The following is a 21,466-nucleotide window of genomic DNA, read 5'->3' on the forward strand; positions in this document are numbered from 1 at the left end:
GAGCACGGCGGCCCGGCTCACCGGGGGCTCGGCGGGAGCACGGCGGCCCGGCTCACCGGGGGCTCGGCGGGAGCACAGGCGGGCACCCTGGTCCCACCGCGCACCCTCGGCTGCTCCAGCCCCTCGCGGGCGGGCCAGCCGGCCAGCCAGCTCGCCCGCCCCCTGCTCCCCAGCGCGACCCTGTGCCCCGCACCACGGCCGCCCCTCATCCCCCAGCGCGGCCCCGCAGCCCCGTCCTGCTCCCACCTCCGAGTCCGGCCTCTCGGCGGCCGCCATGTCCGCGCGGCCCCGCCCCGCGCCCTCTGACCTCCGCCCCTCGTGGAGCGCGGCCGACCCGGAAGCGCTGCCCTCCCGCGGTCACAGAGGGAGCCGCCATGCAGGTGAGGGCGGCGGGAGCTGAGCGGGCCCGGCTGGGGACAGCGGGGCCGCCCGGGCCGGTGGCGGGAGCTGCGCCGGCGCGGTCGGGCCCCGCGTTTCGGGAGTTCCCGGCTCGAGGGAACGGGCGCCGCTGCCGCCTTTGTCCCGGCCCTGGCAGGGGCCGAGCGGCGACTCCCGCCGGTGCCCGGCCCAGCCGCTCCCCGCGGGCCGAGTGAGCCCGGCTGGGGGCCGGGGCGCGGCCTGCGCGGCGGATGCGGCGCTTTCCCGGGAAACAGCCCGTGGGCTGCGGGGCTGGACGTGGGGACACCGCTTGCAGCTGCCCTGGCTGCTGCCCGGCGTAACGGGCCCCGGCCCCAGCGCCACCGGCCCGGCCCGGCTGTGCCGGGAGCCTGCTGCCCGGTGGTTGTGAGAGCAAAATAAGCTACTGATGGCACTCTGTACAAATCATTGCTAGCATGTCCCTTTTCTATATAAACCATTGCTAGCGCATCCCTTGCGTTTAATAGCGTTGAACGGAATTTGTTGATGGGTGAAGGATCTAGTTACTTTTCAAAGTGCTGTGGATTTTTGGCATCCGTAATGTCCAATGGGAAAGAGTTGCAGGGGTTCATGACAGGGCTGTAAAGAGCCACCTCCTTTAGTTTGTTTGAAACCTGCTGACTTCGTTCAAGTCTCCCAGTTCTCCTACCAGAAAAGACAGTGAAAATGTATTGTCCTGCAGTTCCTCATCTATAGAGTTCATTCATTATGTTGTCTCTCCTTGTTTCAGCCACTTGCACATAGTAGGTTCTTTTCTGTTTTTAACTGCTGCACCCATAGAACTGATGAATATTCTTGATCATCCTTGTTGCCTTTATTTGTAGATATTCCTACCACATCCCTTTTCAGCTGGAGGGACAGGAGTGACATGTGGTATCCTATATGCAAACGAGGCACGTGTTTATAAAGTGACATGGTGCTTTGTTTCCTGTTGCTTCCCTAATAAATCTAGTTATCAGTTTTACTTCCTTGACTGCTTCTTGAGCCTTGGGCAGATGTTTTCATGGGTTACCCTCAGACAATCCCGATATCTTGTTTCTGAGTGATAACGTTATTTGCTCAGAGAACATCATTGTGTGTCAGGATTTTTTTTTCGCCTTTGTTTTACCACGTGTTGCTTTACGTTTATCTACTGAATCTGACCTTTACCTCTCAGTTGCTCCACATCAGGAGGTTTTTCAGCAACCCTTCCCATAAGCGCTGTCTTTACTACCTTGGGGCAATTTAGTATTGCTAACAAACTCCTTAAAGTGCTGCTTGAATATAGCATACCCCTGCGAGAGGCACGGCGGTCCTTGGAAGCACTGGGCAGCCTTGTTGCGTGCATGCCTTGCAGTGCTTACACCTGCTTCCAGCTCTTAATGGTGTTGGAGGGAGCCTGTGGAAGAAGAAGTCTCGGAGTGCGCTGCTGCCGCAAGGGCAATGTGTCTGCAATAGGATTTCACTCACCCTCTTGAGGGCTGTTTGGGTAAGCACAGGCGACGGGCCAGGGAATTGTTGTGGGTGCACATGTCTGGCACCCCGGCACCAGAACATTGGCTGCCTGCCCAGCTCGTAATACAGGCATTAGTTAGTCTTGCACAAACACAGCGCACACAAACAGTTGAGTTTGTAAACTCATTTCTTAATTGCACAGGAGCTGACCGGTTCCATCACAAGATGGAGGAGAGTGGTTTTATCTCGAGGCGGAACACACGGCAGTCCGCTCTGTGAACACACTCCATGGACTGGGGATCGCATTTTAACAAAGTTGAATCAGCCGTGTCTTCAAAAGTGTTTAAGCGAAGTGACGCCTGATAAGTGATGACTAAAAAAAGCCTCTATAGTCTTACAGACCATAAATCAAATAAAATAGTTTTGTATTCTTGTGAACATGGGCGATACCTGATAATCCCTCCAGTGAATCTTGCGCTGGTCCAGTGCATTTAAACAGAATGACAACAAACCCAATAGCAAGCGTGCCAAGAGGCTGAGTCACTCTATCTGCCTTCCCAATCGGCATTCCCTTTCTATTATTTGATTGCTTTGTCCCACCCTCCTCATGGATTATTATTGTACAGTTCTTGACTTACATGAGCATTTCATTAGGGCTGGGACTTTAATTATGTTTTGCGCAATACTGTAGTATGAAGAAGTTAGAATAGATTCTAGAGGGTTTTTGCAAGAGTCAAGGATATGCCTTGGTGTCTTTGGCAACAGATCCCCTGTCCCAACACTTTATCTGTCACCATCCTCCCTCATCCCAGGATCTCAGTGGAAAAGGTAAACAACATAATCCAGCACAAGAGGTGGGAGGTGACCTGTGTGTGTGGTGGTATGTGTGGTCTCTGTCTCGGCAGGGCCTCCCGTGGTGGATACAGCATGAATACAGTAGGAACTTTCGGTTCCTTTAGCAGCTGGAAGTGGCACTTGGGAAAGAAGAAAGTGAAGAATGAGGCAAAGGGCAGAAACTGGAGTCTTGAGGCTGTGGACTTGGTACTCATTTTGCAAAGGGCTGTTTTGGATGAAGACATCAGTGTGCCCACATCTGCTGTCAGAAAAGGTTGAGGCAATGCTAATCTGCTTTGAGCTGGATGAGTTTAAGTGGCTCACAAAGGTGGTGTGAACTAACTTTGATGACTTTGCCTGATGTGGTAAAAAGATAACGTCTTTACTACATTCATGTAGATCTTAAAGAGGACAGCTAGCCAAGGGTTTGTCTCAGGGCCGTGTCTCTTGCCTAAGTGTTCTGACCCAAGAGGAAGGGGTCAGTGTGAAACCATAGGATTTTTCTCTCCAGAGTCTCTGTTTGCTCCCCCTGAAAAGTAGTCTCTCTGTAGGAGAGATGGGACCGTGGCTGCATGTGTATGGATCCACAACACCTTGGGAAGGCGTTTTGTCCTCATCCCTTGTCTTTCCTGCCTATTTTTAGAGAGAGGAGAAGCAGCTGGAGCTGACCCTGGAGGCGCTCATCAGTCAGGTGGCCGACCTGAAGAACTCCTTGGTCAGTTTTATCTACAAGCTGGAGAATGAGTATGACCGACTCACATGGTAAGGTTTCTCACAGAGCTGGGAACACTGACAGTCACTGCTGAAGCTGTTCCTGACTTGGCTCAAATGGCCACAAAGTATAATTAAAAAACATTAGCCTGCTGTCAGTAGGTTTCATGCTGTAGAGTCATGCTAATATCTTTTAATCTAGGCTTTTTATGAGAACTAGTGTAGTTACCTGGATCTGCAGGGACTGGAAGCTGCTTGAATAAAATATCCCAGATACCCACATACTCTATAAAATGAGCAATGTTTTTTTTTTCAGTATTTCTTGACCTTTCTGTCTTTTTCTGGCTTTGGTATAAACTGAGCTCTTGTGTTTTGCTGGTTCTGCATGTTTTTCCAGACAGTTTGAGAGACATGCAAGGTGGCATTCTCCTCCTGATTGAAGATGTTGTATCTACAGCTTAATAAACTATACAGTATCTTAAACAGTGTCTGCCACTGCAGCAAAGCTTCACAGGCAATTAGTGTTTATAGTTCATGTTGCAGAAGGCAGGAGAGGTGGTGAATCCCCTGGGGAGAGCAAGCTGAAGGGGACTTTCTTGACAAGATTACCAGTTATTTTGTTTCATTATTCCTTAGTCTGGAGAGCCAAGCTATAAATATAATCTCTCCTGGCTGTACTGCTTAGGAGATAAATGATAGTGATAAAGAAATCATTACTTCTGTGTGTTACTGGAATCCCAAACAACTGCCACTTCCAGGGCTACTGCTTGTAACGTCCCTGAGCTATTTGCAGCATTGTGTGTAGGGACTGGGATTTGTCCACACCTGCACATTCAGCTCTAGGTTTCTTGGCTTACTGGCTGGAGTAGGCTGATTTGAGGAGTAATGGCTGTTTTCCTCACTCTCCAGCCATTTGAGTGAAGAAGAGATGAAAGCCCTCTGTGGCATTCCTTTCCATCTTACGTCCTCCTTGTTTGCTTTCCCAGGCCCTCAGTTCTGGACAGCTTTGCATTGCTGTCAGGGCAGCTGAACACCTTGAATAAAGTGCTAAAGCACGAGAAGACCCCACTGTTGCGAAACCAGGTTATCATACCCCTAGTGCTGTCTCCAGACCGCGATGAGGAGATCATGGTAAGAAACTTCCCTTTGACTGTTGGCCTTGGAGCATCAGAAAGTGGTTGTGTATCTGCTCCAGATTGCCATTCCTCGCGCTTGGCATTCCTCAGCTCTGGGTGTAGAGAAAGAAAAGGTGTTGAGTAGTTTGCCTGGGAGCTGCTTTGCTGGGGGGCTTTCACCTACAAACACTTGAACTGGATACACTTTACAGGAGGTGTTCCTGTTTATGAATATGTTATTTTCACGACGTCGGAGCTGAAAGAGATCATGTCCTGTTGTGTAACTGGAAGGATTCAGCATGGACATAGGATTCAGCATGGACAAGGCTTTAGTGGGAACATTCTTATGGGCATGGAGGAGTTGGCTCCCTCTCTCCTCCGTCCCTGAGCAGTGTTCGATATGCAGGCAGCCTCCTTGCAAGCTCCTGGTTTCCTCTGCCATAGCTGTGCTGTTTCTGTCAGATATTTCCATCTAGACTTCTCTTTTTGTCATCTGACCAACACAGAGTGTGTTACAGAACTTCTGGCATGCACTGGCAATATTTATTCTCTGCTTGAGTGAGAAAAAATTTCAACTGATCATGGCTACGCTGGTGGGTTTGCACTGCAGAACTCTGTGGGTTGCTCTGACTAAACAGGCAGAGTGCAAATTCCTAGACAAATTTTTGAAACCTCCTAACACCACCCAGATTGAGGTTTCCCCACAGCAAGCTGCTGGCCTTGCGCTCTGGTCTTGAGCTGTTGGAACGCTGGGCTGGAGGAGGCTCTGAGTGTGTCTTGTCCAACCGTCGCAGCGGCAGACAGAGGGGCGTGTGCCGGTGTTCAGCCATGAGGTCGTGCCCGACCATCTTCGAACTAAGCCTGACCCCGAGGTGGAGGAGCAGGAGAAGCAGCTAATCACAGATGCAGCTCGAATTAGCCCTGATGTGGCACAGGTGGGTGAAGAAGTTTGATATTTCTGCCTATTAGTCCTCAAGCACAAGATGCCCTTTAACTCTGCTTCCTTCATCCTTCCACCTGACAGTTTTCTTTTTGGCTGTGTCCTTTTCTGTCCAAGATTTCTCCAGCTGACCCTAGCTGAGGTTTGGTTTCCTCCACAGTTTCAGAAAGCAAGGGTATCCAGCCCACTGGCTGTTCACAGGAGGTGCCATCAAACCCGTCAGAGAAAGACGAAGGTTATCCTGTCCCCATAGTCCCCTCCTGCATGCATCAGCATTGGGCTGTCTAGTCACTGCCACCAAAATGCTTATGTTTGGTTCCACAGATCCGGGGAAGAGAAAGTTTGTTCATTTACCTTGCTGACTTGTACTGAGTTGGAGGTATCCTGGTGGTTTATGATGGTTTTCATTTTGCAGAAACAGATCCAAAGTCTGAACAAAATGTGCTCAAATCTGCTGGAGAAAATCAGTAAGGAGGAGCGTGAATCTGAAAGTGGAGGTACGTCACTGGGCTGGAAGTGGGGTGCAGGGTCCAAGCAGCAGGCTTGGAAAGTAGCACCAAAATAGGTAAATCAAAGAGCCTGAAGTGTGGGAAATGCAGAAGAGCAGCACAGACGAAAGCATTCCAGAAGATGCAAGATTTGTTCTGGAGCACCCTAATTTGAAAAGGGGTCCTGTGGGTGCGATGGGTCCTGCTTGTGTGACCTGTTCATGGCAGGAAGGTTATGCCAACCCTTTGCCATATCCCCTTTTGAGAAGGTGGTAGGTATTTACCAAGAAAACATCCCAGTCAACTTGGATTAATAAAAATAGCTGTGAAAATGCAGTGGCAGTGAATTGGAAACCCCTTAGTCACGTTCTGAATGAGTCCACATGTTTGTTGGCAGGCTTTTGTGTGACATCCTCTAGATGATGGCTGCTTCAGACTCATGGTCAACTTTTTCTGCTTCTGACTCTGATTTTTTTGGTCTCTGCCATCAGCTGTTCACTATTCCTAGGAGTGCTATGCACAACTCTCAAAGGCAGTGGTGCTTTGGGTGTCATTTTTTTGACACACACATAGTGTAAACAAGGACCCAAGGACAGGTTCTGTCTGGTTTCCACGGTCAATAGAATAACTGGGCAGGTGTGTGGTAGAAAAACTTGTAGACACTGTGCTGCTCATGAGCCTCCAAAAGAGGATGTTGCCATTGTTTATCCTAAACGCAGTGCTTGTTACGTGCCATAGGATTCAGCATGGACAAGGCTTTAGTGGGAACATTCTTATGGGCATGGAGGAGTTGGCTCCCTCTCTCCTCCGTCCCTGAGCAGTGTACGACCTGCAGGCAGCAGAGAAGCCCTTGGATCACCACTGTCCCTGGATTTTGCATCTTCTTTGACCCTGCTGAAACTCTTAGGACAGCTTGCTAGAAGCTGATCTCTTACATGCATTGAAATATCAGACAAGTAAATTCAGGACCAGCTGTGCCACTTTTTAGACTTGATTGCTAAAGTGCTTCAAAATCTCTTCTTTTTCTACAGGTTTGCGACAGAACAAGCAGACTTTCAACCCTGCAGATACCAATGCACTGGTAGCAGCTGTGGCCTTTGGGAAAGGATTGTCAAATCGGCGACCCCCTGGCTCTGGAGCATCTGTCCAGTCAGCTCAGCCAGGAGCTGGTGCCATCATTGCAGGTGCTTCGGGCATGCAGCAGGTCTCCATGTCGGGCGCACCAGCTCAGCAGCAGCCGATGCTGGCAGGAGTGCAGATGGCACAAACAGGACAGCCAGGTAAATAAGTTGCATATCTGAGGGTGATGGAAATGCAGGGAGCAAGAAAGACAAATGCAGATGTAGAGATCCTTCCCCAGGCACCTTTTAGATATAACCAAGTAAGAGGTTCCTTTCTGGCCTTTGTAACGTGAGGCAGGTTGTTACAGCAGAGTACCACCTGCTTCACATTGGCTGTGAGGTTGAAATGGATTCCAGCCGTCTGGCTGCAGCTTCTTAACTCACACTGCAATACCATTTTAATAATAGACTTAGTGAACACAGGATTTAGTGTGGAGGGAGATCACAGTATAGTTTTGCAGGGATCTAAGCTGGGGTTTTCGCTGTCAAATTTAAGTTCTGGGTAGGCAAGAGAGTGGAAAAGTTTTATGATAATGAGTTATTTAAGGTAAGAAAAAAACAAAAGCTGTCTATAAAGAGTCACAGAAGGATTTAACGTACAAAGTGACTTGACTTAATAATAGTAGATTATGTTTGTATTAAGTATAAAGTGAAACATATAGGCATAGCAATTTGACTTTACATGTCCAGCACCTGGACTCTAACCTAGTTGCTTGTATTTGGGGAATAGATACATGATATAGTTCTGTAAAGACATTAACTGGGTGTTCAGTTGGGGCAAAAATGCAAACCAAATGTAGGAATTACTATAAATGGAACAGAGAAACAGAGGGCATTTGTATAAATCCTTTGGGCGCCTACGCTTGATATGTTATGTGCAGTTCTGATCTCTGCTACTGATGATAGTTTTGGGGTAAGGAGAAGAAAGTGTAGAAGCCTATAAAATCCCAAATTGTGTACAGCAGGTGAATGGGGAATGATTGTTCACTGTTTCTCATGATACAGAAGGATTGATGAAAGTCCACCAATGAAAATATCAGCTTGGAGATTCAAAACAAAAGGGAGATATTTTTCGGAACACTGAGTAATTACTCTGTAGAGCACATTGCCAAGTGTGTGATGGGTACCTAAATTTTTTATGAGATGGAAAAGTAAGTAAGTAGGTGAATTTCTGGATGAAAAATCAATCAACAGCTAATCCCGAAAGACACCACCTCTCACTCCAAGTCCCTGAGCCACAGTATGTTGGAAGCTGAGTGGGTATTCTGCAGGGGTATCACTGCAGGCTTGCCCTGTTCTGGTATGTCTTCTGCTGTCAGGAGTGGGTTTGGCCTGGGGGACCTGCTGGCCTAACCCTGTGCTGTCATTCTTTTGTTCATGTTAATTGAGATTTTCAATATCAGATATCATAATTGGTGTTTTCTTGTCTGTGTAATGACTGTTGTTCAGAAATGAACTTGAGCAACAATATTAATCCTAAGTTAATGATGTATTTATATAAGAGTTAGAAAGTAATTTCCACTGTGATTTGGAAACAAAGAGGGCTGCTGTGATTTCTGGCTGTGTACCCACAAACACTGTCTCCAGGACGGGCAGGCAGTTGCTGCCGTGCAGTAAGCAGAGCGCTGATAACAAGAGCACTTTTCCAGCCGGTGATACCCTGCAATTCCCTTTCCATAACAGCAGCTATACTGGGTTTCACCAAAGGCCAGTCCCGCTATCCCGCTTTTGATAGTGCCCGTAGCCGAGGCTGAAAGGATATAAGAACAAAGTATATCCTGACAGCTGTTGTTGTTTAAGGGTTTTAAGCCAGAGTTTGGTTTGAGACCGGTGCGTATAGCAGCCAACAATTTCCATAGTTCCTTTTGGAACTGCAATTTTTACTTCTACAGCACCTATGGCAGTATGTCCCACAGCTTTATCACATTTTGCTTTTAAAAAAATCCTCTTTATGTTTAAATCTTTTGCCTGTTAATTTTATTGCATGTTTCCTTTTTACCTGTCTTGTAAGAAACAGTGCACAATTATTCCTCAGTTGCTTTCTTCCTACAAGTTTTCATTTTTTGAAGGTTGTCGTGTCCTCCTCCCTTTGTCCATCTTTTTTCTTTCTAGCTAATGAGTCCTATTCTGTTTATCTGTCTTTGTTTAAATTACAGTATATCTCAGACCATCCTTGTCACTCTTACCTGCACCTTTTCTGTTTGTTTTCAAGACTGGGAGCAGAAGCGTTCACAGTATTCCAGATGTGGGTGAACCATACAGTCCTGTTCCCTCTTCCTTTTGGAGTAATGTCTTAATGAATTTGTCTACCGATTGTTAGTGCTGAAGTGATACCAGGTTGCCTGTCAACTCATTGCAGGCAGGGACCCGCTTTGGATATGTTTGAGAAAGTTTAATTTAATCATCTTTAGTCTTTCAACCATTTGCTCATCAAATCTTTTCTTGTCCTGCTGCACTATGGGTTTAATTTTCAAAAGTTGTCCCCTTTTTCTGTTCTAATTTGAACACACATCACACTTTCTGAAGGAGTGCTCTTCGAATATCCATCTGTGCTGGATATGCTGTCCTTTTGATTCTTTTTCTGATCATCTTGGTTTTGTCTAGCACTGTACACTTATTGTCAGCTGCTATGCTGTCTTTGAACACACTCCCATGTGTGATTGTTATCAGCAAAGAGTAGTAATGTCCAAGAGGTGGATATGGTTAAGAGAAATGAAGGGATCTGGGAGAGGCTTAGTAATTTAAATATATGTCCTGACTATTTCATGCTACATGGAAGGGGATACAGGCTCTTGTGTTTGCCTCTCTGGAGTGGAAGTGGAGATTAGTCTGGGTACTTCTGTGAGACCAAACAAGTCCCGGGCTCCTGTAGGAGCCTCCTGACAAAGAGGAAAGCTTGTCTAAGATGGAACAAGGACAGAATTTGAGGGGACAGCAGGGGGACACAGGAATTGTCAAGATTTCTCAACAGTGAAAGATGCCAATTTGCAGAAGAGTTTGATTGTGCTAGGTCAGAAGCTGGAAGATGCTGTAGCAGGTAAGCCTGGTGTGGTACCTGGAGTGGAACAGGAAAAGCCCAGACAGGGTTGTTGTGAGTCTTGCATGCTCCTGGGGAAATGTCCTCTCAGGCAGCTGATTTTACACTGCTTTTTCTTTTTCTTTTGTCTCTCTCCAGGAAAAATGCCAAGTGGCATAAAAACAAACATCAAATCTGCCTCAATGCATCCATATCAGAGATGAGCTGAGATGAACCAGACCCAGGGAACAGCAGTTACCAGCATTGTCCCTGCTGCAGCCACCACATCCGGATTCCTTCTAGGACTTCCAAGTCCCTTCACACACACCATACCCAGGGAGCCAGGGGTTATGAGGCACTTCCTTGGGTTTTATTTAGTGCTGGGTGGCTTGTGTGGACCCGCTAATGCCATATTCTCCTGGACTCAAGTACTTCTCTGTTCAGTTGGAGCAGAGGACTTTGTTTCTGGTACTGATTCCATCTCCTTCAGGTCTGGCCTGCAGGACGCGTACCCTTTCCTGATATGGAACCTGAAGAGCTGCACAGAGCACTCTGCCCATTTCTACTTGTTCACTCGAGATATTCTTGCTTTCCTCCCTCTTGTTGAATATAGACCTTGTTCTGCATACTGTGAGATGCTGGTGTTGGGTCATAAAGACTCTCATTTCCCTTTGGGTAAGGCTACAGAGCAGCTTCAATCTAAAATATACAGAAAACATTTGAGGCTGAGTGCTGAAGCTGTAGGCTTATGTGTAAAGGGCTGTTATAAAGTGAGTCAGCAGGGTACAAACATAAGCAGTAAACATCTTGTTCATTGTAAACCCATTATGACTATTCCCCAGAAAGCAAAATACTGGGAAAGACTATTACAGGGCCCACAACAAGAAGGCAACATTTCAGGAACAGAAGCACAGAGCTTTTGTATTCTGATGCTGCTACAAATCCCAGCTGGGTCCGATATATACTTCCATAGTTCTCTGCTTCTGTGTTTCCTATGAAGTTTCTTAGCTACTTCATATACCCTCAGAGAGGTATTTCAATGTGCTCGGGACCAGGGCACCTCTGAATTGGCCAGGCTGTGACATCTGGCCTGTTTCTCTTTGGAAGTGAGCATTTTGAAGCCATCCCTGTTCTACTTTCTGCCCTTGAGTTGTAACATATCTGCCTAATGAAATTATTTGGAGAATAGGGGGACGCGATGCATACCCACAGAGCATGTCAGTACATAGAGCACCATCCTAAAGACAATCGTTCTGCCTCTTGGTGCTCTTGCCTGGACTTCCCTTTGGACTTGTGGTGAAAGCCAGCACTGTATTTTACTCAATAGCATCTGTCAGCAATCTTACGGGTGAGGAAATCTCCACTCAGCAGATACAGCCTGCAGCTGCTCCCGCACTGCTTGCCTCTGAGCTAAGCAGATCCAGCTTATTCGTAGCGGCTGTGGGCTGTTCTCCCAAAACAAAACCTTCCATAAAGCTGTGACTAGGGCAGTTATTGACCCATTTTGAAGTGTGGGCCCTTGAAAAGCACTGAACTGAGAAGTAGGAAGCTGAGCTGGAAGCACAAGCAGCTTATACGAAAAGCAAAGCCGCTCTACTACAAATGAGCTCGGTGACGTGTCCGCGATGGCACCAGCCCAGCCAGACGGATGGGATTGGTTTTTGCTCCTTATGAACGCGGAGCTCCCGGCTCTCTCGGGAGCCACTGACCATGACGGGGAGCTGGTGTGAGGGCAGGGCCACACCGCTGGCTCCGGGCAGGGGTTTTGTGGGGCCTGGAGCTGCTGGCAGGGGAGTCAGAGCCTGCAGGGTTGTGCCCTATGACGGGCTGAGCACCGCAGGGACGGCTGTTCCCTGCTCTGTCTCACGTCCCTGCATTGGCTGGGAAGGCATGCAGAAAACTGTCAGAGGAACACATGTCAGATCCCCGGCACTCATCATCCACAGAGCCTCAGCATTAAGAATCTGCTTCACTTTGTCGCCTCAGACCGGCTTCCTTATAAAGCTAAAATGTGTCAGCACGGGAGCGCCGGGGCCGTGGGGCAGGCTGGGGCACAGGCAGAGCGCGGTGCCTGCTACCCGCGCTAACCCGGCTCTCCCGAAAACGCCTCCAGAGGGGCAGGCCAGACCTTTCACACACTTGGACGGGAGGAAGGGAAATACAGGCAGGGTTTTTTTCCGTAGATTATAGAGACGGGGAGGCCGGCGTAACTTCCTGCATGACACAGGCTGCCCTGAATTAGTTCTTGTGTAAATTGGAGCACTGTTGTTAGGAAAACAGTTGAACTGATAATCTCTGCAGCAGTGGCTGCTAGGTTGTTCTTAAGGTTACTTTTCTTATTGCAGTTTATATTGGGGCTGCATTGCTTTAGTTCCCTTCTGGATCTTCTCAGCCAGGGAGTGAGCCCCTGAGTTCCAGAGAGAGGAGTCGGATATTATGATCAAGCTTTCCTGATCCTTTTTTACCACAAACTGAACTGATTAAAGTCCCTTTTGTGTTAAGGCATATTTTCCATTTTCCACTTCTTGGCTCACGTCCAAATCTTATGTATCTGTGTCCTTTGGGACACTGGACCAGGACATGCTATTCTAATTGTGGGAAAGAGAATTTCAAATACAAAACAACTTTACCCTGCTAATCAGTCACTGCCAGTGCTTGAATGTTTAAATAGCGAACAGGAATAGGCCTTTTACCCATAAAGTCAGGGTGGAAATTCATGGTCCACTGCTTGGCACCGTGGGCCTGCAAGTCCAACAGGGATTCACCATTCCCTGCGTACCGTGTCAGAATAAAAGCATCGGCCCTGCTGGGTCAGGGCAAAGGCTCCGTCTGTGCCTGGTGTGGCAGGGGCCCAGCAGCCCCTCGTGGAACAGCCCTCTCCCTGCAAGCATCAGACATGCTGCCACACTGAGCCCTCAGGGTTTTTTCCCCTGCTGTGTCCAATCACTTTTTGAGCCCATCTCTTCCTAATAGGATAATTTTGGCAAGGAGGAGGCTCAGCCCTGGTTCAGGAGGCGCTGCTGGGCTGTCTGGGCTCCAGCTAGGGCACAGAAGCCTGATGGAGAGCACGGGCGCTGGTCTGTTCTGGCCCCCAAGATCCCCACCAGCACCCATCAGGCGCCGGTGCAGAGGATGGACACCCTTCATCACACAGCCCCACTGTCCTGGGGATCCCAAGGGCTCCAGATTGCTGACATGCTCCGGGCTTCCAGAACATCGTGCTTTACCCGTCATGACTTTGTTTCCTTCCAGGTCATTGGCTTTATGCTATTTAACATTCCCTGCTAGAAGAGCAACCTCGGTACCAATTCCCCGGGGAGCATCTCCTCTGCTGTCTCGCACTTGGCCAGGTTGCTCCTTGATCACACACGCCGCTGCACCAGCAGGTTACTCTCCGATACAGAGCGCCACAAAAATTATCATGTTAGTTTAAGAGGTTTATTTTTTGTACTCCCTGATGATTGGTATTTATATTTCTCTGCTTTCAGTCTTCACAGATATGATCACATATTTTTCTGTCATTATTTTGCATGTTATGACTGTTGAATAGACACACCTGTTTACAAGGCCATCCTGTTTATTTGTTTTAAATGCTGGCACAACAACAGCTTGATTGTTCTCTGGAGTTTCTCCAGGCTTCCCTGTCTTACTGGATGCCAGTATTAACAGTTTGGATTTTTAAACAGCTTTTTTTTTGCTTTTTTTTTTTCTTTGTTTTTAATTTCGAGATGCAGGGTAGCCAGACTGTTGAGTTTTTAACATTTGCCTTATGCAACTTTTGTTTAACGTCTTCCTGAGTTACTGTTAGGGTGGAAAGCATTTCACCCTCGTGACAGGAATGCTTCATCTGGCTTCCTCCCAAACACGGCAGCGAGGTATTTATTGCCTTTCCTTCCTGCCCAGCTATCCACAGTCCCACCGTTCCCAGCCCGTTCTGCGCATCCAGCCTGTCCTGCCGCTGCCCTGGGCCAGCTCGCTTCTGGAAGCCACAAAGCTTGGCATGATGCCACCACCTCCCTGTACCTCTTTGCATCCACTGGTCAGCACAACAAACATGTGCCTTGTGTGGGTTCTCTTGTTGTGTCCCCACACACACAGGTGGATTCTTTTGTTCAAAAAAGAAACCGTAACACTTTTGGGTTTTTTTAACCTATAGAGCTTTTAAGGTGCCGAGTTTTGCATCTGCGTCGCTCCCAAGTTAGCTTGACCTGCAGCTCACGGAGGAGGGACAAAAGCATGGAAACAGCAGCAAAACATGCATCTGAACTGGCCACTGAAAAGCTCAGGAGCTGCTTGAAAGTCAAAGGCACAAACAAACAGAGGGAAAATGGCCCCATGGTGGAAGGAGAAACCCAAGGCTGGCTCTTTGCTATCCCCTGGGCTTTCCCCATGAGCTTGGTGGCCCTGGGGGAGCAGATCATGTCTACATGACAGTTGATGCCTACAAAAGAATACAGAGGTCCTTTGGAGCACCCATGGAGCTCCTCCTTTCAACCGAGTGCAGTAAATCTTCATCTGTCTTAGAAGCAAAATGTCACCACTACGTTCTTCAGACGGATGCTGGGGTAGTAAAAGTACATGCTTGAGAGACAGGATGTTTGGATGTATTTGTAATACAAGCCATAAAAATAGTTCAGGCTGATAGGACTCCACAGTTTGTTTATTGTCCTTATGATACTGTAGCTCTCTGGCTGGATCCATGAACATGGCCTTGGTGGAAACCTGCACTTAAAAATTAATGGAAAACTGGAATCTGCTCAGGGGTAACTCTTTACATGAGGGAGTGTGTAAGAGTAATGCAAAGTGTGCTGGCTGGCCCCTCTGAAGGAGAAGATTTTGTCTTTTTATGGTCTTTTTTTTTTTAATGAAAGGAAATTATTGCATGTATTTTTCTGACTGAGACACATGTTTTCCATATTCAGGGGACCCAGAGCTGTGGTTCCTGCACTAGCCATCTCATCACTGCTGCTCAGATTCTGTCACTGATTTACCCGCCTGGTTCAAAGTTTCTCCCTTTACTACTGCCAAGTCCAAGCAGTTTCTACACCAAATTTGCAGCGGTGCTAAGGCCTCACTGTGCTTCATAGCATGGCACATCCTTTCCTGTGACTGAAGACTGTGCCCCAGCCTGCTTTCGCGTTATTGTTTTCATTGAGTGTTTGCTGACCATGCTTTGGGCCAAAGGGGTTTCTGTCCATGGGTGTGATTTTGAAGCTGCAGCATTTCCCAGGATGTTCCTTTTCTGAACCCAGAACTGTCCCTGCTGTGCCTATCGCCAGGTGGCCTTGGTGGGACACGTCTGTCACCCACCCTGGCACATAGCACAGAGGTGCGCTGCTCCCGCAGGAACTGGGCTTTGAAGTGTGAGGTGGATGTTTACGTGGAGTTTCTTTTCGGTACTGATGCAGCACTGAAGTCAGCGTCCTGCTGGGTGGGAAGGGAGAGATGCCTCCTGCTCTGCTGCAGCAGCGTGGCAGGACTTCAAAGCACCACCTAAAGAGCTAACGGCAGTAGCTAGTACAGGACCAGCTTCTGCCCCCGTGAGAAATGTGTTCTGTGTGAGGCCGAGCAGCCACAATTTTGGCTGGCTTGGTTTTGTATTTTTAGGCTCCCATGGGCATTGCAGCAATAGAAACAACCACAGTCATCGTCAACATTCACCATCGTACCACAGCCTGTTTTGCTCCAGCCAGTGGAACAACACACCAGGTTGTGACTTGACTGTGTGGGGCTCTGGGGGAGCACACACCATGTGCAGCCCCACGCTGCAGAGCTCTGGGCTGGGCAGGGAGCTGGGCAGCAGGACCAGAGCTCCGGGCTGGGCAGGGAGCTGGGCAGCAGGACCAGAGCTCCGGGCTGGGCAGGGAGCCGGGCAGCAGGACCAGAGCTCCGGGCTGGGCAGGGAGCCGGGCACCAGGACCACAGCTCCGGGCTGGGCAGGGAGCTGGGCAGCAGGACCAGAGCTCCGGGCTGGGCAGGGAGCCGGGCAGCAGGACCAGAGCTCCGGGCTGGGAGGGAGCCGGGCAGCAGGACCAGAGCTATGGGCTGGGCAGGGAGCTGGGCAGCAGGACCAGAGCTATGGGCTGGGCAGGGAGCCGGGCAGCAGGACCAGAACTCCGGGCTGGGCAGGGAGCCGGGCAGCAGGACCAGAGCTCCGGGCTGGGCAGGGAGCTGGGCAGCAGGACCAGAGCTATGGGCTGGGCAGGGAGCCGGGCAGCAGGACCAGAGCTATGGGCTGGGCAGGGAGCCGGGCAGCAGGACCAGAACTCCGGGCTGGGCAGGCAGCTGGGCAGCAGGACAAGGCAGGAGGACCAGAGCTCGGGGCTGGGTAGCCCAGGGCTGCGGAAGCCCCAGGGCAGCTGCCAAGCCAGGGGTGACTCACGCTGGCTCTGTGGGTGCGCCCACCCTCGCTCTTAACCATTTGTGTTCACTCACATAGGGAATGAAAGAAAACAGGAATTAGCAGGAATCTGAGCGTGCAGCTCCCTCTCCTTCATGTCTTCATGCCTTGTGCTCCCTGCTGTGTCTTGCTGGTGCTTGACTGCAAGACGCTTGTCCCCACACACAATGCAAGCACAAGGGCACCCAAGGACGCTTGTGATGCCTGCCATAAACAGCACTTTTTTTGAGACGTATTTGCAGAAAGGAGGCCATTATGTTCTCTGCCCACTATCTTGGAGCAGTTTACTGCGTATCTCTGTTTGCCTCCTGGTTATATCTGTTCCTCCAAGGGAGGACGGTTGCTCCTGACTATCTGGGAGAAACACTGCAGCTCCTCGCCATGAGAGCTGCCCCACTGCTGCCCTCCCCTGCCCCGGTGCCCCTCAGACCTGCCAGGCAGGTGTGGGAGCCCATGGCAGGACCTGCCACGGATTCTCTTATCCCTGAATTTCCTTTTCCTCACCCCCACTCCGGCTCTCAGGGGACGCATTGTGCTGCTGACCACACCAGTGGAGAACCTCAGAAGCAGAGAAGATGCCAGGTAGGCTGGGGAGGATGGCAACCGCTGGGGAGCACTCAGCATTGCTGCAGCCTGGACAGGCAGGCAAAGCGCAGCCCCGGCTGGAGCTAAAACACGGCCTCATTTCACAGAAAAACAATCCCTCTTTGTGCAGCCTGTTCTCCCAGAACAATCCTCCGCTCTGACAACATCCTTTCTGTAGCTTAGTCCCACAGAGTGACCAGCAGTGTGCTCAGCCTGACGCCTGGCAGCTTGCACCAGTGTCTGCTGCAGCCCCGCTGCCCCATGGCTGAGCTGCAGCACCTAGAACCACTGGGCTGGGCAGCTTCTGCATGGGACTGTGGCCACTTCAGATCAAAGCTAAATCTTTCCAGGAAAGTCCCCAGCAAAGCCTGGGACACTTGGGAGGTGTTTTTCTTCTGGTTTTATTCACTCCATGGGGCTGCGTGGCAATGCTGCACCACATGTTAGGAGGGCAGCCCTGGGATGCAGTTGTGGAGTGTGGCATGTGGGTGTCAGGTCACCAAGTCTGACCATAATTCCAACTGCCTGCAGGGAGTGAAGAAGTCACCTGGCTTTGCCAAGATGCCCTCTCAGGTTCCAGGCAGTCTGGGACAGGTTGCTGGAGCCAGTCAGCTCCTGTGGGCTCTAAATCACAGAGATAAAATTAAATGGTTTCAGCTGAAAAGAGAGATCCTGGGGAGGAGCAGGACTGGGGCTTTCCCACCACCTGCATTGTCTCTCTCTAGGAGCATGTGCCCACGAGACAGCCTTGAAAGCTCCCTGAGAAGGGCCAGTTTTCAGGTCCCTACCAGCGGCAGAGCTCACAGGGCTGCCATGGTCTTCTGCCATCAGTATCCTGCATGTGGAAAATCACAAATGCTTGCACTGGTGACCAAGGACTCCTGTTGTGCTGTGTGTGTTGAAGCCCTCAAAGCTCCTGGCCCTTTCCACCCTCTCACTGGTCTGTTCTGGGCCTTGAGCTGGTCCTGCCGTGACTCCTGTCATACAGAAGCACTGAAGAATGGGCTTCTCCAGGCTTTAGTCTTCTTGGGTGCCTTGCTCCAGCCATGCCGCCTGTTCCCCACACAGGATTTGTGTAGATTTGGAACAAGCACCGTTATTCTATTATGTTGTCCTACAGGCCACAGGAACAAACAGGGATGCTTTAGCAGGTCCGGTGTGAGCTGAGACTTCTGACGTGTCTGTGGAGGACCCCAGAGTGTCACTCATCGCTAGGGTGGTGTTGCCAGCCCACAGAAGTAGGTGTCAGGGCTCACCCTGGAGAGGCTGCTGGCTTTTATGCAGCTGATAAAGAATTCTGGTCCCAGCAGGAAACCTAGTCATGTGTGCTGCCCAGCCAGCTGTCAGGCAAAGTCCAGCAATCAAACACACCGGGGTAAAAGTCTGCCATCAAAGCACCTGTGCCCCAGCACACCACCAGCATGCCTGCAAGCTTCGGGGTGATGCTTCTGCCTTTTATCTCACGGTGTGCCTTTTTCTGGGTGATGTTTTAAAGTAAAACTACAGCATCATGTTACAGCAGGGATTTCGTCGGGGTCATTTCATGCCTGCTGGCTACAGAAATGTGAGTTATTTGCTGGTCGCTTGAGGGGCTTCCGGGGACTTTGGATTCCGGGAGTGAAGGTAGTTCTTGTGGCTCAGGGGGAAGAGGGCAACACTGACAGCGATGGGGTAATTGGCCTTTGCTGTCAGGATGATGTAATCAGCAAAAATAACAGACAAAAGTTTGCACAAGATGAGTCGCTTAATGTTGATATCAGCCGTGGAAGGAAGCATACGTGCTGGGCATGGCCTATCTGCCCATCTCCACTTGTTGAAATCGCAAACAGGCATTTTGGCACTTACTGGTCCTTCAGGCTCCAAATAGTGTCATGTGTCTCCACTTTTAGTGGCCAGGAAAGCCTTTCTTTATTCTCTCAGTGTAGACAGAGGTGGTGTAATAGCTTTTCTTGGATGTTTTGCAGTTTTTGTTGTGGAGTCGCAGAGAAGGTGTGCAGCGCTGATGTGTGGCTGATAATGCTTTAGGGTCCAACCATGGGAGAAGAGCTTAAACATTAGAGAGCCAATTTACATTCAGTGGTTTTATTCGATCACATGCAAAATCACTGGCTTTTCTTGATTTAAAATAAAAGGATGGGAAGATCTGGAAATTGTCTTTTCACTCTCCAGGTGTAATAAGTTAGGTGAATTTGCTAACTATGTATGTCAAATACATTACTGAAAAATTACAGGGCACGTGTTTAATTTCACTAAATTCATTTGGTGTTCCTATTATCTTTTAGATTTTTCAAGTTGAATAATGCGAATGTTTTTTCCACATAAAAAACTCACAATTCAATTTTTCAGTATTTAAAAAAATGAATTCATATTTATAAAGTCAGTGAATAAGAAAATATAAACTTACTACATAAATCAGACATGATCAAAAAGATGGTTTAGTTCCCCAGAAAGCCAGGATTTTGACAATTTCTATCTCTGTCATGAAAACTGAGCATGTGGAGGGTCTGAACCCCCCCCGCTTTTCCCCACCTATCTGCATGGGGATCCTAAGCCACTCTTTCGAGACTGGCACTAGAAAAGGTACAACACTGAGAAACTACACCAGCAGTTTCTCTCATCACATGCAGAAGAAATTATCGTTACTAATTCCTAAGGTCATAACCTCTCATTGAAGTTCATTCCTTTTTCATTGCTTAGCTCCTCCAGACCTTCCCATCTGATAGTCTGACGATCCTCTGCAGTGATGATGGCTTCCACCTTTGTGCCTTCAGCAAGTCACGTTAGTGCACAGCTGCTTTTTGCACCAAGACAGAGCAAAAAGGAGAAACAGAGGTGCACCTGGCTCTGCAAGAAGCAAGGAGAAAGCAGAAGATGAGGACTGGTGGAGGGAACAACAGAAAGGAGGATTGCAGAGACTCATGCTCACCTCCATCTGACCAGTCTCCATGTTGAGGAGGACCAGCAAGACCCTCACTAAATCTACAGTGACTTATGGTGTGTTGTTCTTGAAGATAAGCAATGGAGGAAGGAGCTTAAGCTCTTCCAAGCTGGAGCCTGGCACAGCCCAGGCTGCTGCAACCACGAGCACAACAGCCAGGTTGTGTCCTGAATCGCAGGTGAAGAGTTAATGACCTGGAGGGCTTTGCCTGCTGCAGGAGCAGTTGGCACAGGAAGGACACCCGTGTGCAGGGGTGTGACACAATCATCTCGGGTTTGACGGTCCAGACTGCAGTCAGAGCGAAACAACACGCTTGGCTGGCTGCAAACAGCTTCTCTCCCAGATTTCAGGTCACGCAGGCGGGATTCAAGACGGTAGCAGAAGATTCTCCATTTATAAAAGTGTCCCTCCAGCCACTTTGGGAACATCAGGATGTACACAACTGGTCACATCACTCTGGCCTTGTCTCCCTCACCTCCCTTATTTTTGAGGGATTTTCTTTGCTACGGGTGCTCATGCTACCCTGCTTCCAAAGAGCCTGGAAGGCAGAAACCCAGATCCACAACATGCAGCAGATTAGTCAAGTCCTTGCTGGAGGCCTGTCCCCAAGGGTTAGGAGGGGACTCTGCATCACCCCCTGCCAGCTGAAACTGGGCCAGCGCTGCACTGGGTCCCCTGGGTGCTCCGGCAGCCCAGGGTCCTTGGGCCAGGTGAGCTCCTGCACAGGCTGATGGAGCTTTGGGGGCAATGTGGGAATGGAGAATGCTGAGGAACTGCAGACACCTGCTGAGCATAAGCAGTAAAAGAAGGCAGACAAAGGTAACTCATCAAAGCGAGTGTGAAAAGAAAAAACAACTGATAAAGGAGAAATAAAATGGGAAAAAAATGTATTGGATATGTTGGTGAATTAAGTAGAGAAACTGAAGATGCTATAACAATGGAAATCCAAAGAGCAAATACGCCACAGGAAAAATAGTGGAAACGGCAAATGCAACAGGGAACAAGAGTCCAGGACCAAGAGAGAGGAAAAAGAAATTCCATTCAGAGGAGAAAAAAAAAGAGAGTGACCTGGAAATTTATTCCAATAGCAGGAAGAGGCTGGGCTGCATAATTTGGGGCTCAGCCTGCCAGCAAGGGTGGATCCAGAGGAGAGAAAGAATGCTTGGAGAAAGCTATGAGATGTGGGATATGAGGTATCTAGTAGGGAGTGGGAAGGAATCCACTGGTGACCTGTCATTTCGTGACAAACAAAATAGCAAGATTTCCTCTGAACTGGAGCACGAAACAACTAAAAATAGATTAATGGTGCAAAATAAAAGAAGGGGAAAAAAAAGTGAAGAATAGCAAACAAGACTGGTGCCTGTACTTAACAAGGGAGAAAGAGTGATCCAGACAGCTGCAGGCCTGCCGGTCTGATGTTAATACTATTCAATTAAAGAGTAATGCAGCACATAGGCAGGAAATGAA

At 49.1% G+C, this 21,466-nt stretch overlaps 2 protein-coding genes across 5 annotated transcripts in view; one reads left to right on the forward strand and one right to left on the reverse strand.

Annotated features, from left to right (window-relative positions):
* SZT2 (SZT2 subunit of KICSTOR complex) overlaps nucleotides 1-283 on the reverse strand; it is a 56,297-nt gene extending 56,014 nt beyond the window's left edge. For all 4 annotated transcript variants that reach the window (XM_082053963.1, XM_082053960.1, XM_082053961.1 and 1 more), the window contains exon 1: nucleotides 247-283. In XM_082053963.1, the coding sequence (XP_081910089.1) occupies nucleotides 247-276 (30 nt within the window). In that variant the 5' untranslated portion in view covers nucleotides 277-283. The remainder of the gene's footprint in view (nucleotides 1-246) is intronic.
* A 60-nt stretch (nucleotides 284-343) lies between these two features.
* Nucleotides 344-10,710, forward strand: MED8 (mediator complex subunit 8). Its single transcript, XM_082052790.1, has 7 exons — nucleotides 344-380; nucleotides 3,329-3,447; nucleotides 4,383-4,527; nucleotides 5,306-5,446; nucleotides 5,867-5,948; nucleotides 6,971-7,219; nucleotides 10,236-10,710. The coding sequence occupies exons 1-7, from the start codon at nucleotides 375-377 to the stop codon at nucleotides 10,298-10,300; spliced, it is 807 nt and encodes a 268-aa protein (XP_081908916.1). The 5' UTR covers nucleotides 344-374; the 3' UTR covers nucleotides 10,301-10,710.
* The last annotated feature ends 10,756 nt before the right edge of the window (nucleotides 10,711-21,466 follow it).

Source organism: Streptopelia decaocto, assembly GCF_964273445.1.
Source record: "Streptopelia decaocto genome assembly, chromosome: 5".
Taxonomy (NCBI): domain Eukaryota; kingdom Metazoa; phylum Chordata; class Aves; order Columbiformes; family Columbidae; genus Streptopelia; species Streptopelia decaocto.

What these genes read in the sequence shown, in the direction of transcription:
- MED8 (XM_082052790.1), top strand. An exon ending in GAGTATGACCGACTCACATG is followed by an intron (nt 3,448 to 4,382) that starts GTAAGGTTTCTC and finishes TTGCTTTCCCAG; the next exon opens with GCCCTCAGTTCTGGACAGCT. An exon ending in GGCACAAACAGGACAGCCAG is followed by an intron (nt 7,220 to 10,235) that starts GTAAATAAGTTG and finishes GTCTCTCTCCAG; the next exon opens with GAAAAATGCCAAGTGGCATA.